Source organism: Carica papaya, chromosome 1 (assembly GCF_054855325.1).
Source record: "Carica papaya isolate Zhongbai chromosome 1, ASM5485532v1, whole genome shotgun sequence".
Lineage (NCBI taxonomy): Eukaryota > Viridiplantae > Streptophyta > Magnoliopsida > Brassicales > Caricaceae > Carica > Carica papaya.
This window is the reverse complement of record NC_142309.1, coordinates 20928401-20947143: the sequence shown is the minus strand read 5'-3', so window position 1 is coordinate 20947143 and position 18743 is coordinate 20928401. Positions and strand designations below refer to the sequence as shown.

General features: G+C 34.9%; 2 protein-coding genes across 4 annotated transcripts; one reads left to right on the top strand and one right to left on the bottom strand.

The window, feature by feature from the left end:
• Positions 1-1241: 1241 nt before the first annotated feature.
• Positions 1242-2271, bottom strand: STZ (salt tolerance zinc finger). Its single transcript, XM_022056910.2, has one exon. The coding sequence runs from the start codon at positions 2183-2185 to the stop codon at positions 1427-1429; it is 759 nt and encodes a 252-aa protein (XP_021912602.1). The 5' UTR covers positions 2186-2271; the 3' UTR covers positions 1242-1426.
• Positions 2272-14442: 12171 nt separating this feature from the next.
• APT1 (adenine phosphoribosyl transferase 1) lies at positions 14443-18534 on the top strand. Of its 3 annotated transcripts, none has more exons than XM_022056905.2 (7): positions 14443-14682; positions 14854-14967; positions 15161-15271; positions 15758-15850; positions 16282-16431; positions 16656-16714; positions 17957-18534. In XM_022056905.2, exons 1-7 carry the CDS (start codon positions 14502-14504, stop codon positions 18008-18010), a joined length of 762 nt encoding a protein of 253 aa, XP_021912597.1. In that variant the 5' UTR covers positions 14443-14501; the 3' UTR covers positions 18011-18534. The 3 variants fall into 3 exon arrangements, with proteins under 3 accessions (XP_021912597.1, XP_021912598.1, XP_088077530.1); XM_022056906.2 differs by having other exon boundaries at positions 14444-14658; XM_088221404.1 differs by lacking the exon at positions 14443-14682 and having other exon boundaries at positions 14760-14967.
• Positions 18535-18743: the final 209 nt, after the last annotated feature.

The window sequence follows — 18743 nt, the reverse complement described above, 5'->3', positions numbered from 1 at the left end:
TTTTCTTTTTACATTGACGAATCTTATTTTTATTTATAAAAAAATATATTACGAAATATTAAAATTATAAATTTAGAATATACAATATAGTTCTAACAATATCAAATACTCTAATTTGGTATGGGAATTAATTTCGTTAGCTCATATTTATTTAACTTAAATTGGTTTAATAAATTAAAATGTATATTTAGTGGATTGACGAGTTGGTAACTTTTAACCATAAGTTGATTGTTGATATAGATTTTTAGTCTTATACATAATATTTTTATTTAAAAATAAAATAAAAAAAAGCGAGTTAAAAAAAAAAAAAAAGGAAATTAACAATTTAACAAGATTAGAGATCAATGGGAAAAACTGTTATACATCCATGAATTTATTGAACGCTTTGAATCCCTCACAAAAAGACAAATAACACGTGTTAATGACGAAGCTACGAAATCATGAATCACTTCCGTATAATAAGGCAATTACAGCACTAGTTTGCTGATCTGGGCCAATCAGAGGATGACACATCAGCAGAGACAGCATCCAAAAGAAATTTGAGCTTTTGCATCTTAGCCAAAAGCCACGTGCCATGCTAATCTCTTCCATGTGAAAACAGTGTCCCAAACAAACCGTAAGTTAATCCAATCTCGTTCGTTCTCTTCTTAATCTTATCCCGAACAGGAACATTTCGTTTCATTTCAATCCTCGTCATCCTTTTTTAATTTTTTTAATATTAAATAATGGAAGTCCGATTTATTTTTTAATTAATAAAATTATTTATTGTTTATATAATTAAAAAATATGAAGATACAAAAAACTCAAACTTATCATAAGAGGTGGGGGGGAAAAAAAAAGGCCCATAAGCGTGAATCCCATGAACTGTATCTTTGGTTTTTCGTACTAACAGTTAAAAAAAAAAAAAAACAATCTTTTAAAATTTAATTTTCTAATAATAAATAAATAAAAATAAATTATACGTTTCAAGCTGTGGAGTACACTGTGTGTCACGCGCAAAATGGCCACAACTTCAAGCATAACAAACTCACGCGGCTGATCTGACCTGCGTGCTCAACGTGATGGCCTTTCTTGTTGCGCAGGTTAACCAACTCATCATTGCATCCGGCGCACTTTAGTACTTCTCTTACTACACTCGTTAAGATCTGGAACTCGTGAGCTGATCGTAATCATGAGCAGGAGAAAAATTTATCGGAAAAGAACATTCAATGAAGTTAAAACTGAAGAGAGGAAGAGAAAAATAGAATAAATCAATTTAATTGAATCAGAATAAAAATTCTGATAATTTGCTAGCACAGTCCTATATGTACAGGAAAAATTTCGCTGCCACCCCTAAAAAATTTAAATATGAAAAGAAAAATAACAAATTCTGCGCGGAAATCAGTCTCCGATTTGCCTAAATTCATTAACCTAATGACAAATTAATTCACTGATGAGCTTCTTGAGAGGATTCGGTGTTGGTGGTTGCAATCAGTAGGCGGGGTTTCTTGATCGGCATGGGGCTGATCACTTCATCGACGTCTCTGGAAATGAAGAAATTCGGCCGAGGAGGGAGATTGAGGTCAAAGTCGCGGTGGCTGACGTGGCCGTGACTGACGTTGTTGGTCGACCCGACGCCCTCGGAGGAAGTCACGGCGCTGTTGGCGGCACCGCCGTCGTAGTGGCAGCGCTTGTGACCACCGAGAGCCTGGCCGGTGGGAAAGGACTTGTGGCAGATGGAGCACTCGTGCGATTTACCAGTACCGGCCATGGTAGTTGCAGAGGTTGTGGTGGTTGTGGAAGTTGACTGACCGTCATCGGCTCCGGCTGCTAGTTTCCTGTGACTAGCCTTGTGACCGCCGAGAGCTTGGTAAGAAGGAAAAGCCTTGTTACAGACACTACATCTGTAGCTAACCTTCTCCTCCGCAGCCGCTACTGGCACAGACGGAATCGGGGAGCGCTGGCGGTGGGAGTCGACAGTCCTGGTGGAAGCCGGAGATGGTGCAGTAGCAGCAGCACCACCTTGAGCGAGCATGATGAGACAGAGAGCAAGGTACTCTTCCTCTGTTGGGATATGGTCGAAACGGGGTCGTTTGGAGCGCTTGCGTTTGGTCCATGACTCAAGGCAGTGGAGATTAGCGGGTTCTTCGAAGGGGAAAGGATGAGGAGAAGGCGTAGTAGGTGAGTTAAGAGCTTCTAACGCCATGGATGAATTCTTCAAGGTTCTGATCTGAAGAGAGATTGTTAAGTACCTGAATTGAGAGTTGAGTGATAGTGGGGGAGAAGTAAGGAAGAGAGTTTTATAAGGGGGAGTAGTGATGGGGAAGGAAGGAGAAGGAAGTTGCGTGACAAGTGGTGGGAATTTAATAGTTTTTTTAATTTTAAAAAATAAATGGAAACCAGGGGGAGTGAATGGTGGGCAAGAGGGTGAGGGGTGAGTAGTGAGTAGTGAGTTGACTCGGTGGGGAGCTCGGTCAAACATAGAATAGTAGAGCAGTGTGGGACCAACTTCTTAAACTTCTTCAGTCTTTTTAAGTGTACTCTTTAAAAAAAAGAAGGTGATGACTGAGAGAACTACATTGAAATTGGACTGTTTGCCAAGTCAAATATGAACACACTCGTAATTTCATTTTTTTGTATATACATTTCGGGTTGAACAAACGCGGTTTTAATAGGAGAACCATGGGGAAGGAGGAGTCCTTTGGAGGGAGTTGAAATAGTAACTACGTGGACCTTTCCTATTTAGGAGAGGACCGACTTCGTTTAATTATTATTTTTAATATTTTAAATTCAATTTCAACATTTACCTAATACAAGTTTTCTATATATTAAATTACATAATTTTTTTTATTTCTACTTTATTATTTGTCACAAAATATATTTGTACTCCATTAGTGTCTCTGTAAATTTAATAAAACGTTACGTTTTAGATTCTCAAAGTGAGTTTGGACGGAACAGCCCATTCTTGATTTAGCCCGATGTCCATTGACAAAATTGCAGCTAAGGTATAGTTTTCATTCTTAAAAAATTATTTAAAGAAAATACAGTTAACAAATTTGGGAGACGACCGACTTGGTAGTTAACAAATTAGGTGTTGTTTGGTTGGTTGGCAGATTCGTTGAAAAAAGAAGGCAGAGTTGCTTACAACACCACGAGGTATGCTTTTTTATTTCATTAATATATATACATATAAGAAGCTATAATTAGGTGCCACGTCACGTGGAGAGATTTAATTTTGATTTTTTTTTAAAAAAAAAATTATAGTTATTTAAGAAAATGATTGGTAGAGAAAGTAGAATTGTAAATAATCGGTGGATATTAGTTAGTGAGTGGCTTTTTAATTGGAAGGCAGGAGGAAGTAGTAGTGGTAGTGGAGGAGATTGTATGGGCATTGGTGTGTGTTAAATCACTAATGTCAAGGAAACCAAATACCATGTTTCCACTTACCCTCATGCTAACAAATTTATATGTTCCCACTTAATCTTTATAACCATATGTTGGTGTTAAAAGTAATTGTTTTTAATGATTAACACTTTCATGTTATGTTAAAAAATTACTGAGTTTAAATTTTATTAAAAATATATGATTTATTGTAATTGTCTAAAATTTAAGAAAATAAAAATATTGAATTATATCAACTATAAGCGAAATCAATTTAGAATTTAGAGATTACATTCATTACACAGTACATCAGAATGCTTAATAGAGGTACGAGAACGTCCCTCTATAGGAACTCATAGTAACGAAATAAATAGTTAAAAATAAAAAGAAATAAAAATCTTATGGGGTTAACTTCTGCTGGACAACTCTGATGGAATCCGGGAGGTAATCTTTATTTGCAACTCTCCTCCTATTCAGGATCTGAATCTTAATCTTTTTAATTTGAAATAGTTAAATAGAGAAATGAACTACACTAGCTCAGTAAAAATATCACACTTAACACCTGTAACGGCCCCAGAAATTTAAAATGAAATGTGTATTAAAAATATCAAATGCGGAAGCGAAGTCAAAATTTCGATTAACATCCCTTACACTGAAACCAAAAACGTGCTCATAAAATGTAAAAGATCAAACTAACTAAAGGAGAAACTCGAAAGTAAAAGCTATGAATATGACTATGGAGTCTTTAGGCGTCCCCTTCGTCGTCCTCCTGCGGAACGGGCTCGGGAACAATGTCTTCCTGATCTGAAATAATTAAATAAGGAATGAGCTACACTAGCTCAGTAAAGACATCACGATATCTCACCGTCACGGAGGTAAAGGTGGGTAGAAAACATAAAAAGACCAATGGAGCATAATTTACAATAAATCCTTTTATCAATAATAAATCCTTTACCATCCACTTACCTCGGTGAAATTCATAAAATAATATACGAAAGCAATAACATTATCATCATCAAGAAATCATATAAACTGTATAACATAATACTTATCACGCATTTTGTAATTCAATCATTACACAACATATTTTTCTCATTTACCAGCCCACTAGTATCCATGGGGATCCATAGGGGTCCCGCTACCCGTTAACCCTTAACACTTGAAATCAGATTCCAGGGCCGTCCCCATACCCCGTCCGGTATGGGCGCCAAAACTATAAACCTCATTACCCCGTCCGATATGAGGGTGAAACGGGTCGTCCTCATACCCCGTCCGGTATGGGCGCCAAAATTATAAACCTCATTACCCCGTCCGGTATGAGGGTGAAACGGGCCGTCCCCATACCCCATCCGGTATGGGCGCCAAAACACATAAAGTCTCTATACCCCGTCCGGTATGAGAGACCACAATCCCGGTAGGGTTCCCTACGGACCCGGTCCGTCCACCATCTCCCAGGATATCTAGTCAGCCTGACCACATTATACAATTATCAATTTACATATCTTTCATTCCCCTTTTCCTCAATCAGCATCATCAATTTACATACAAACAAGCAAACAGTAATTTATGCCAAACAAGACAACATACAGCATCGGTTTCTCAGTCATTCAACCCATAATTAATAAAACAGTAAAATATGCACGCGAAACAATGAAATAAAAACTCCAGACCTCATACTGCATTTAAAACTGTAAAATATGCCAAATAACAGTTAACCGACAAACACACTAGACTCGGGCTCCATTAGCGACCTTAAGCAATTTCACACATTCGTTGATTCAAGAAATACCGTTTTATCAGTATTGAACTTTAATACCGTGATAGGAAATAGGGTGAGGGGTCCTTACTCATTTCGGGATCCGAACACGGCTTCACAGTGCGCCTACAGCCTGTCCTTAATTTTCCCTGAATTTTTTCTGGGGAACTGAAACGCACTACCGGTACCTGCACGTGTTCCAAAAAATCCAAAATTAGGCCCAGGGACCCTTTTTGGCCAATGTCGCAATTCCGGCACAGCGGCTCCGCCGTGCTCCGGCGGCGATTCGCCTCGGGTTAGCCGTTTTCGACCGTTTTCGGCCGAATTCGACCACACTTGCATCGGTCCCTGCGATGAAACAACCCTAGGGCCCTCAGGGGGCCAAAAAAATTACGAAAAACCGAAGCTTACCGGCGGCGGTGCTCTCGGGTGCGACGGCTCTTCGGTGAGGTTCGTGTTTTGGTGATTCGGCTTCGATCAACTTGTAGAGAAAAGAATGGTGATCACGGTGATATAAAAATTGCATCAAACGGAGGCCGGAAAGGGCCTCATCGGAGGCAAAAACCGAGGAGGGGCACGGCGGCGCCGCTGGGTTTTGGCCGTGTTTTCTGGCTAGGATTTTAGCTCCGATTTGGCCACAGGGGAAATCAGCGTGGAAAAACGAGTCGGGGGTATGAAATTTACCTCGATCGGCGGTTGGAAATCTCCCCGGTGCGGCGGCGGGTGGCGGCGACCGGCTTCTCCGGCGTCTGGTTTGTCTTCTCCGGCGAGGGCAGGCGGCTAGGGTTTTTGTGGTCAGGTGTGGGGGTTTTATTTATACCCTTTTGCCTTTTGATCTCAGCCGTCCATTTTGATTTAATCTGGGCCGTCCGTGCGATTGCATCTGGGCCGTCCGTGCGCACGCTTGATCTGGGCCGTCCGATCGTGCGTACGCGGATCGCCAACGTGGCCCGTCCCCGGTCGACGTGGTCTTGTCACGTGGCAGGTCCTGGTTGGCCAGGACTGCTGACTGGGTCTGCTGACGTGGCACTCTTTTTTTTAAAAACTTAATAAAAATAATTAATAATAAAATAACCAAAATTTCCCAATTTTTCGAGCGTTACAACACCGATAAGAAAAATCAAATGTTGAAAAAAAATTATAAAACAATCAATGGAGCCATTTGTCTTTTTTAAATAAATTTGTTTAATATAAAAACGTAGTTTCATACTTACTTTTATGAGTTTCTAAAACTTACTTGTCTATCAGTGCCCTTGGGGGTCAATAGGGATATTTTCCTACACGTGAATCCAATATCTAATTTATTAATCAACTGGTGGTCCTCATACCCCGTCTGATAATGAGTGTAAAACATACCACCGCCTCAATATCTCGTCCGATATGAAGATAAACTATACCTCCCAACCCTTTCCAGTATGGGACTTCTCAGCTCCATTTGACTGAGATAATGTCCACAGTAAGATTTTTCTTATGTACCAGATCCGTCCACCATTTCTCAGAGTACCCAATAAGTTTTTCATATATAAATTTACGTCATCAATCAATCATCAATCGCATACCAATAGCTCAGTTCACATTTACAAATCAATAGAACGACATTTAAGCATATAATGTATGTAACGACCCCGAAAATACCAAAGGAAATAAATTATGAATTAAGCGCGAAAGTGAAATAAATAGTTAATGTTACATTCCTTATACAAGAACTTAAAATACCGAATAGTGCTATGAGAATTATCCTTTTGAAGAAGTACAAAAAAAATAAAGAAATAAGCGTAAAATAAATTAAACTAGCATCCTACTCGCAACCTTCTTGTGGATCGGGTTATGGATCTTAGTCCTCTTTATCTGAAATGGTTAAATAATAAATGAGCTACACTATCCAAATAAGAATATCACACTACTCACCGATATAGAAATGAAGGTTGGTAGAGAAATTAAAACAACTAGTAGAGCACTTAATTAAGCAAATTCATTTATCAATAATAAAATCATTTACCGTCCACTTACCGTAGCGAGATTTACTAAAATAACCTATAGAACACATAACATAACACTTATCATGATTTTATATGCAATCGGTAACATGTGCATATTATAATTTCATATTCAATTAATCAAAACAACAACTGCCATTTTTCATCAGTCTGCTGATATCTGTGGGGGTCCATATAGATGTCTCTACTATGCGTGAACCTTTTCATTTAATATTCTCAATTAGCAGGCCATTCCTATACCCCGTGTGGTATAAGTGTCAAATTATTAAACCTCAATATCCCGTATGGTATGATGATAAAACGGGTCATCCCCGTAGCTCATTCAGTATGAGTGCCAAATTATCAAGTTTCAATACTCCATTCGATATGAGACAACGTTTACGGTAGGGTTTCCTATGTATCCGGTCTGTTCACCAGCTTCCAGGATATCCAGTAAGGTCGTTTTCATCCACTCACTTGATCACAAAATTTTCCGTTTACCCTTAGCCTCCAATTCCCCAATTCAACTGTAACCATACAAAACAAATAATACATGCATTCAAAACAATAAAATCAATCAATCAAATACTATCATGCATTCAAATCGTAAAAATAATTAATAGAAACAACAGAAAATAATTTTCGGTTCTTACTTTATTAGTAACCCGTAATTAATTATGAATATTTTCTAAATTACACAAAACACTGTATTGATTTTTTATTTGACTTCAATTCCATAACAGAGAATAGAGTGAAAGATTTTTTTCAATTTGATTTTCGAAAAGCTAAGCTGTTGACTGCGCCTACTGGCGGTCCCGGGGTTCCCTCAATTTTTTTTCAGAAATTAAAACGCGCTATAAGTATCTATAAATGTCTCAAAAATTAAAATCAGACTCAAGACCCATTTTTTGCCAATTTTAGAATTTCGGCACGGCGGCTCCACCATGCTTCGGCGACGACACTGCCTCGGTCGGCTATTTTCGACTGATTTTGTATTAATCCATTGGAGAAAATAAGTTAAAGGGTTTCGGTTAACCAAAAAAAAATGAAACTCACCGGCAGCGGGGCTCCCGGGTGTGGCAGCTCTGCCGGTTCACTTTGCGGTTGGGTGTTTTGCTCGGGTCAACATGTAGAGAAGGAAACAGTGATCACAATGGTAGAAAAATTACGCAGAACGGGAATCAGGAAGGGCCTCATCAGAAGCAGTTTTTTCAATTCTCTGCAGTGGTGTTGTCGGGCTTTACCCTCGATTTTCGGCCAGTTTGCCAGTCTTTTTATTCCAGTTTGGTCATGGGGTGTTTAAAATTGAATTTCGAGTAAAGAAATTTTTTTTTATCTCTTTTGCCAGTCAGAAAGGGCTCCGGCGCAGCGGCGAGTGGCAGCAGCTTCCTTCCCGGCAGCTGGTTCTTCTTCTCCGGCGAGAGAGGAGTCTGGCAGCTAGGGTTAGGGTTTGGTGTGAAGAGGGTTATTTATATCCGTCCCAATTTAATTTAGAATGTTCATCGCGTTTGATTTAGATCGTCCGATCGTGATTAAATAGGGAGTGAATCTAGATCGTTCATCGCGATCTAATTAGGGTCGTCTGATCGCGTTCAAATAGGAAGTGGATCTGAACCATTGATCGTATTTAAAACTGACCATTCGATCGTGTTTGGGGAGGGAACGCATCTAGGCCGTCCGTGCGTGTGGGAACGGATCTGGGCCGTTCGATCGCGCACATGCGGATCGCCTGCATGGCACAACGTCAACGTCCGCTGCCACGCGTCGCGTTCTAGTTTGTCCAGGCTGCTGACCGAGCATCCTACGTGGTAAAATTTTTATAAATTGTATTTTGACCTCCAGTTTTTTATTTTTCTTTTTAAAATACACCCATAACTTAAATTTTCACAACTTTTTTCTAAAATTGTTTCCAATTTCATCATCCATCAAATTTTCTTCATTTTTACATTAAATTAAAATTAAAAAATTACAATTACAAATTAATTTAATTTATATTAAATTAAATTTGGGCATTACAATGTAAATTTATATTTTAACAATTAAGAAATATAATTAGGGCATTTATTTTAAATCAGTCCACGTATAAAAATAACGGTTAGGCAATCAATAAACGAGAAAATAATTAAAATTAATAATTTAAAACGCACGATGTAACAATAACCAATTTAGGCAGTATAAGAAAATAAATAGGTAACACGAATAATTTAGGGGCAATTATACATTGACCAATTTAGCATCCACTAGTGATCTGTAATTAATTTTAGAGTTTTTTTTTCTAATTTTTACAAAACACAATGTTATTGATTATTAAGTTTAAATTTACCAGAACGGAAAAAAAGACGAGGGATTCTTATCCCGAATCGATGTTTGAAACACCGTACTTCTCACTGCACCTCCTAGCAGTCTCCGAGTTTCTTGAATTGTTCCTGTAGAAATTAAAAATACTCGTCATGTATCTAAAAACACCTCAAGTGACCAAAATAAGTATTTTTAAACTTTTCCGGCCAATTTAAAATTTCGGCGCGGCGGCAGCACCATGCTCTGGTGCCGGCTCAGCCACCCATGCTAGTGGTTCCTCACGACCTGGCCATTTTCAGCCGGTTTAGGCCAATTTTGACCGGTTTTACATGAAAACTTGTAAAAAACCAAGTTAGATGGCCTCTATTTGCCGAAAAAGGTAAAAACCAAAACCTTACTAGCGGAAAAGTCTCCAGGTGCAGCGGCTTTGTCGTTCCTCCTTTGCGATCAAGGTTTTCCTTCGACTAACCTGCACATAAAGGGACGAGAAACAAAATGGTCAAAAAACTGCTGGGAATGGGAATCGAGAAGGGGGTTATTGGAGGGATTTTCGGATTACAGTAGTGGCAGCTTAACCAAGGTCCACTCGTATTTTCTGACTCACCCACTGCCCTTTTTACTCCGATATGGGTGTGGCTCGGAATTCAATTTCGAGTGGTAAGAGAAAAATTTTACCTCTTTCGGCACCGACGGTGGTGGTGGTCTTGGGGTGGAAGTGACGGTGTCCCTCCGACAGTTGGTTTTTCCTTTGGTCGCCTTCATTCTTCTTCTATGGTCAGGGTTGTCACTTACGATTTTAGGGCCGACTGAAGAGAGGTTTTAAACCTCTATTCCCTCTGATCCTGGCCGTTCGTCCGCGTCGACGTAGAGCGATGAGAGTCGTCCCATCGTTGCTTGTTTAGGCCGATCATGTGTGTGAATCTGAACTATTCATCGCAATCAATTTCATCTGTCCGATCGCATCTGAAGAAAAAACACATATGGGTCGTTCATGTACGTGAGATGCGATTTGGGTCGTCGGATCGCCCGTGTGGAGCCAGAGTCAGTGTGTCCGCCACGTGGCGTGTTCTGACTCGCCGTGCTGTTGATGTGGCCGTCCCACGTGATCATATTTTCCCTTTATACGATTCTACCCCCCTGTTTCTCCCTTATTCACAATTTCACCTATTTTTTAAAAAATTATTTTCAATTTCTTCCCTAAATTTATTTTTTCTCAAAAAATTTCATCAAAAATAAAATAGAATAAAAATTAAATTATTTAAATATTATTTTATTAATGTAAAATTATATAGGACTACATTTTTAGAACTGGGTGTTACATTTATTATTTTATAAATATATTACAAACTTATAACAACTTACTTATAATATGTAATTAAATTAAATTAAAAAATTTAATTTACTAATATGTTGGTTAGATTGCACTGTGTGAGTTATGTTACATTTCAACAAATTCATTTTATTCTTAAACGAAACAAATATTATTATGAATGTATTATGAACATACAATAATTAATTTATAATATTTTATTTAGTTAGATTAAAAAATTTAATTAATTTATTTATTTATGAGATTGCAGAAATTAAATTAAATTATATTTAATCAAATTTATTATGTTTTTTTAAATAAAATAAATATTTTATAATAATTATAAGAATAACTATTATGAACTTTAAAAAATAAAAAAAAATAAGTCTTCTTTCTTTTTTTCTTATCCTTTTCCTTCGTTGTGTCAAAATGTTAGGAATCTGATCCAGCGAAGGCGGTGCAGTGGGGTTTTACAACCATCAATCAATCTCAAACTAAAAATGACATTCCATAATGTATATATATACACACACACATATATCTCCGGCTAATAAGCTTCATTTAGTAAAAATATATTATATTTTCATTTAATTCTTAATTTTAATAATATATTTACATATTCAGTTTATACTTGTATTTTCAATTAAACCTAAATTTTATTTTTATTTAAATTTATAATTTATTTGTATCGATCATATTTAAATTTACATAATACTCGTTGTCATATGTAAAAAAATATATATATATATATACACGGGGTCCTATTTTTTCCATTTTATTATGTCATATATTGTCAGATTTTTATTTAATTAATAAAATATATATTAATTTTTATTATAAAAAAAACACGTATATGTAAATGTATATGAATTATTATTACTGATGAGTAGGTTTATTTTATGCTTCTCCACAAATATGAGAAACTTAAGACCTAAGCCGATTGACTTTCAAACTTTTTCACACTTCAAAATTTTGCACGTGTGACTTTATAATTAAGTTTGCTATACACGAAGATACAACGAATTGGGTGAAGTTGCGAGTGGCTGCATTTTCTACAAGGAAACCACAATTCACAAATTGAGTTTGAGATTCACGCACTGGGGGGTTTCCGTTTCCATCCTAAGATTTCTACTTCTTACTTTCTATTTTTAACACGTGCGTGAATCCGTCCGTTCATTCCGCAATACGGACCGTTTTGTTTTTGTTTTTATTTTTATTTTTATTTTTATTTTCTTCCTTTTTATATATATATATTTAAAAAAACAAAAAACAAATTAGGCGATCAAAATATCTCAATTACATCTATTCGTGAATCTTATTTTTTAAATTATTTTTAAAAAATTATAAGAAAATATTTTTAAATTATATCAATCAAATTTACGAGTATAAATATATAATTTTTTAAATAAAATATTAAATTAGTGTATTTATTACATTTTAATGTCTAATATTTTCTCATTATAATTAGAAAAAACTAAAATAATTAATTAAATTTAATATATTAATAAAAATTCTCATATCTATTCATTTAATTAACTATTTAAAGTATTAAATTAATATTTTTATTTAATTAAATTTTAAATAATTCAAACATATCATAATTATTTTCTTTTTTCAGTAAATAATAAAAATAAACTATACATTAAAAAATAAAAAACATCAGTGACTAAATTATAATTTAAAAAATTTAATTATAATAAGTGTTAAATTTTGAAAATTAATTTAATAATTTATCTTAAAAATATAAAATAACCAATAATATACAAAAATATCGATAAATAACTGAAATTATAATGAAAATAATTCACAAAGACGTGTTACTAAAAGTTAATTTATATTATAAATTTTTTTAAATTAGCTATTCTACACAAATAAGCATACAATCATATACCGAATTCACATGCTCTGTGAGATTAATATTCTAACTAATAGATTAATTCCATTATATTAATTTACTTAAAAATATTAAAATGGAACCAAATATTTGATATAAAATTATTATCCTTATCCATTATATTGAGTTATTTATATACTCATAAGAAGCCTTGTAAATAATGGTTGCCAAGGGAGAAACTGACAAAAGACATTTTGAAGATGGATTGCTCCTCCAACTAATTGGATATACTCCATTTTTTTAAGAATAAAAAAATATTACTTCATATTTTTTAATTATAAAAATAAATTAAAAATAATTAAGAGTTCTTCGTGCACATCCTGAATCAATAAACTCTTATAACATTAATTATAATAAGTTGTTAAAAATCACACAACACATGGACGTACTAGTAAAGACCAAAGTGCAACGAAGAACCAAAAATTACCAACCAATTATAATTTTGATTATTGTAACATTATTAATATACTAATAAATCAAATAAGTGATTTTATTAAATTAAATATCATAAATTAATCTATTCCAATTAAATAGCTAACCTAATGTTCTATACTCCTTCAATATTATCAAGTATAAGGGACATTAAACTAAAATATCTTGCACTAAGTCCAATATAATTAATAATGTAGAATAAAATAAACATAAAATTAAATTAAATAACGTGCATAATAATTCAAAAGCTTTGGCAGTTGTTAACTAATTAATTACAATGATAATGGTTCCATAATAATTGAAATCAAACAATTATGTATTGTATCAAATATATAATAGATTCAAACTTAAATTTACTTTAAATTTTATTTGTTATTGTATTATTCCGATATTTAAATTATCAGAATATTACTATAAGCTAAATTTATATTTAAAATTTAATTACATGTACCTTCTATTTCCAATCTAATTAATAAAATAAAATCATAGTCAGAGGAAAATTTATGGAATTATTTGAGCAGCAATGTGAAATTACTGCTTACATAATAAATTTATGTATATTTCAGTCTTAAATTAATTTGATCGAATAATATTGGAAGAAATCAAAGTCTTACGAGTTCTATATTTTATAGACAGATGAGATCCCTTTTCGCACGTGCACAAGTTCAAAACAAAAAATGAAAGACATGTGTGTTAATTGAATTTTCAAAATTATCGTCCAATGGTAACAGTAGACTTTAATTGAAGAAGATAAGATTTGAGAATCACCGAAAGAAGAGATTGATTATTTATAATTGATATAATTTAATCGTAATCATAATTATTATATTTGACAACTAAGATTTACTTTCTATATCAAGAATATATATCAAATTTGATTTCATAAAGTTTATTAGCATATATTAGATAATAATTACATGTATTAATAGTATGAATATAAAATGGTAAAAACTTAACAATTTTATTTAAAAGATACAAAAAGAAAAAAAAAAGTGGAGTTCTGGGTTAATTTGCGATAATTATTTATTATAGTTTAATCACGAATACTTGCAATAAATAAACTCATGGGTATTACCATTAAATTAGATTAAATTAATACTAGTAATTTATTATAGTTTAATCACGAATACTCACAGTCCAACCATTAAATTCACGAGCTTTGTGTTTGGACACGTCTAAAAATTTGAGTGGGTTTGCATTAAAAAATTAATACTAAGCTAAAAGTAATTATTGAAACTAATAAATTAGATTAAATTTAATCTTTTTAATTAAAAAAAAAAAATGATCGCCTGAAAGCATGGAACATGCAGGTTACTGGCACTCAAAAGGCAGACAGACCGCTAGAGATTCCAGTCATTATTTTGAGAATGATTTGACCGTATTACCCTTACTTTCGGTCAATTAAATCCAAAATTAGGGTTTATCCCAACCAGCGCTTTCCGAAATTGATTTCCCTCTTTTGTCAGAGAGGGAAGAATGCAACAATCTCTGTTTCTATTTCATTCACATATATCATATCTTCCTCTTTTCACTGCTCCGTTCTCTGTCTCGATCGCCGCTCGGTCTCCCGCTCAGTTACGCACGCTTCGGCTTCAAAATTACCGCAGTGTCCTCCCTTGTCTCCATTCCTCTGGTAATTTCCCGCCTTTGGATCCTGGTAGGTGAAGGTGCATTTTAGTAAAAACACATTGAAATTTATCATACTAATCTGGGCAATTTGGTCACAATAGTCTTTTTGATACGATTGGTGAACTTCTTTCTGTAAAATCTTCCCGTCATCAATCTCTTACATTCGTGTGTCTGACTTGCTGGTCTGAGTTGAGTTTAGTAGTGGGCGGTGACGCGGCGGAAGATCGACAAATGGCGGCTGAAGATGGACAAGACCCTCGACTTGCCAGAATCTCGTCTGCAATTCGAGTCATCCCCGACTTCCCTAAGCCAGGTAGGATTTCTTTGTTGTTCATTGCGGTTAGTTTTCCATCGCAGATTGATTGGCTAAGGTTCACTTTTTCTACTTGCGTCTTTTGTCTTGTTATATCGGTGTAGGTTATTTTTATCGGTTATATCGTTTAGTGTTTCACTGATCGTTGCTGTTATGGCGATGTATGTGTTAATTATGCCAATGCGTTTGGCAGGGATCCTGTTCCAAGATATAACGACGTTGCTTCTCGATGTAAAAGCTTTTAGGGATACCATTGATTTGTTTGTCGAGAGGTATAAAGGGAAGGATATCTCTGTTGTTGCAGGTAGTTCTCTTATATTTCCCATGTCCTGTTATGTTAAACTCTTTTAAGTTTCATTGTTGGATTCTGATATTATTTCGTGTCTGTCTGGCCTCGGACGAAACAATGTTTAAAATTGACCTAATAGGAAGTTATTGGGATATTAGATTTTTATGTGCTGATATAATTTGATAGAACAACCGTTCTATCAATTTTTTATTCTCAGGTAATTTAATCTCTTGCAAGATCATGGGGTAAAAAAAGTTAAATTTTATCCTTGGAGGAGCTTTACTTGTTTGTGGAGTAAATTAATGGTTTTGCTGCTTGTGAGAGAAAGAGAATGTTATGAGCAAAATTATGAATTTTGTATTATTTCTTGGAGAGGTTATCTGTGCATCTTCTGCAATTTTGAGTTTCTCATTTCTAGTCCGAAGTCAAAGAAATTAAGGAGCTGGGAGATCGGGATATCAGATATTTGGCATTTAATCTGATGTTTATGGCAAAATGCAGGTATTGAAGCCAGAGGCTTTATATTTGGTCCTCCTATTGCATTGGCTATTGGGGCAAAATTTGTGCCAATGAGGAAGCCCAACAAGTTGCCTGGTATATCAGCATCTCTACCTTTTTTTTTTCTTGGGCTCCTGATGAACTGCATAGGTTGCTGGTTTTTGAGTTCTTACATGATATAGAGAGAACTGGAAGAACATAATATCTGGTTTTGTCTCTCTTTTTGTTTTTAACTTTTCTGAAATTTTCTATTTTTGAGATAAGACTGTATCTATGTCTCTTGCTGAATGATGTATTTTTATGCAACAAGATGTATATATCATGTAGTCTTGAAGGACAAAAATTAGGTTCATGGATCAAGAATGAAAAAAATCTACAAAAATGACATTCTGCTAAAGGGATGGAGACCCCACTCAAATCCCACCATTTAAAGTTCAGTCTGATTGTGAACGTTAAGAAACTGCAGAAAGGGAGTGAATATGACTTAACAAAAATTATTATATCTAAATAATTGATTTTCTTATCAGGGAAGGTTATTTCCGAAGAGTACTCCTTGGAGTATGGAACAGACAAAATAGAGATGCATGTCGGTGCTGTTGAACCAGGAGAGCGCGCTCTAGTGATTGATGACCTCATTGCTACTGGTGGTACCTTGTGTGCTGCAATCAAACTCCTTGGTAATTCATAAAATCTTGTCTTATATGACATGCGTATCCATTTCTTATTTGTCTTTTCCCCTGCATATTTAGGATTGACTGTGCTTAGTTACAATCTAAATCCCACCCTTCAAGTAGAGTTCTCGGGTGAAACTTACTTTGCTGTTTTGTCTTTAGAATTGCTCGTTGTTCCTGTTCTTGCCTTTAGATTACATCTGTTCTCACCACATTAATTATTTGTACAGAGCGAGTTGGTGTGGATGTTGTTGAGTGCGCTTGTCTTATGGAATTGGCAGAGCTAAAGGTTTGCCTCTAATTTCGTACTTCAGTTTTCAGTCTGGTTTGTGACACAGCTTCACTTTTACCAAGTTGTGAAATTGATTTTCATTTCGGTGTTTTGGCTTTTTCATGGTTGACCCATTTCCAAACCACAGCTCATCAAAAACCAATTACTCTAGGTTGAGCTAATTAGTATTCCACTTACTATTTTCTGAGTTTTACGGAAAGAAAGGAATAGTAGCGTTTTGAGGCTATTAAGGGTGAGATGTCAAAGATAAGGGATAAATAATTTCATTCTTTTAAATTATTTATTTTGGGACATGACATTTATAAGGTCGAGAATTCTGGAAAAGTCACTGATGTGTTAAACACAATTGTAAATCTTTTATAAATGGGTGGTACCTCCTTAATACCTTGTAAATATCATACCTTACATTTTTTATTTCAAAAAAAAGATTGAACGAATTAGTAATTAAAAATATTTTGCAATGTGCATTTGTTAGATTTATGGTTAGAAGCATAATTTTAAATGTAATAGTAGATGATTGCATGTAGATCTTGATAGTGAAATGTGTGGATATGTAGTCGTACAAAAAGAAGAGAAGAGAAGAGGGTGAGGACATGTGCAATTCTATTCCTCTGCTTCATGCATGATATATGCATGAAACTTCTCTATGAACATGAAGGACTTGCACTTTGCCCACAAAATGATGATGAAAAACATAATACTCTCCGAAGAGTTTATGCATCTATAAATGATACTCATCGCTTTCGATTTATTGCAATAAAATATGATGACAAAGTTATCAGATGGGTTGTATAGTTGTAGTAAGATATGGAGGGATCTCTTTTAGGCTTTGTCCTCATTTTGCGCCGGAAGTGTCAAATAACAGTAAAGTTGTCCAAGTAAATACAAGAGGGAAGTAAATTTGCATATTAGTAACTGGTTTTAAGTTTTGATTCCTTGGAAGGCCATGCTGTTAAAGAGTTATTTGTTCTATCTTATTGAATTTGATGTTCTAAAACATGTGAAATTGCTCCTCTGGTAACTGGCGTTTCAAAATAAGTTTAATTTACATAGATAAATAAAAAACTAAGATCAATAGTTCCCCGCTCAATTGCTCAGTTTATGGGACCTCATACTGTCATGCGTTGACATGTTCCTGGTTCTTCCTTCTGTGAAGCAAGCACAAACATTTCTCTTGCTTCCTATTTGTAAAATTAATGTCATTTCTTGTGTGCTTTTTTTTTTGGCTTTGACTTTCAGGGTCGGGAGCGATTAGGAGACAAGCCATTATTTGTTCTCATAAGCTCTGCATGACTTCTGTTTTTCAAAAAATATGGCCATGATTTGTAAGTTCTGCTCAAAGGTTGATGAATCCTGAAACTCTTGCTAAAAGGGGAGGTCCGTTGTCTGGTAGTAACATTTAAACTGATTAAATAAGTGCTGATGTATTTGTGGACGCAATGCCCTTTCCTTTTTCTATTATCCTTAAAAAACAGTAGTGGGGCTTATATTTGTTTCTTTCCAACTGGTGTTGGGTTTGGTTGTTTAGGAGATGAGAGGTTGTTGGTTGTAGTGCAGTCATTGCGAATGGGAATGCCTATTTTTTCTTTAGTGCAGGGTTTTGTTATTTCGTACGAGACACTTGAAGTCAAACTTCCTTTATCAGGAACTCGTTATATACTATCGAAAGATCCTGATTGAGTGAATTGGCTGATTGATATGCACATTATTCACTATAAGAATGGATGTATAGGATATCTAATTTGCCTCTGTAATATGTCATGAAGAACTGGAGCTAATGGTTTTCAATGAAATATTGTTGTCATGGATGCAAGAAATTCTGCTTTCTAGATGATATTGATTGTGCTTGAAGTTGAATTTATGCTTTGTGTAATTTTCTGGACCTTCTGTGATGAGATTGAAATTGTCATGAAATGAATACACTGGAGTGTAGATGTTAGTAACGTGCTTGTAGTTTATTTACCACATGGTAATTCAAATGGTAAAATCTCACAAAAAGTTACCGAGTTTAAAAGTTCAGCCTCTT

What these genes read in the sequence shown, in the direction of transcription:
- STZ (XM_022056910.2), bottom strand. Translation starts at nt 2,185, where the DNA reads ATGGCGTTAGAAGCTCTTAACTCACCTACTACGCCTTCTCCTCATCCT.
- APT1 (XM_022056905.2), top strand. Translation starts at nt 14,502, where the DNA reads ATGCAACAATCTCTGTTTCTATTTCATTCACATATATCATATCTTCCT. An exon ending in CCCCGACTTCCCTAAGCCAG is followed by an intron (nt 14,968 to 15,160) that starts GTAGGATTTCTT and finishes TGCGTTTGGCAG; the next exon opens with GGATCCTGTTCCAAGATATA. An exon ending in GAAGCCCAACAAGTTGCCTG is followed by an intron (nt 15,851 to 16,281) that starts GTATATCAGCAT and finishes TTTTCTTATCAG; the next exon opens with GGAAGGTTATTTCCGAAGAG.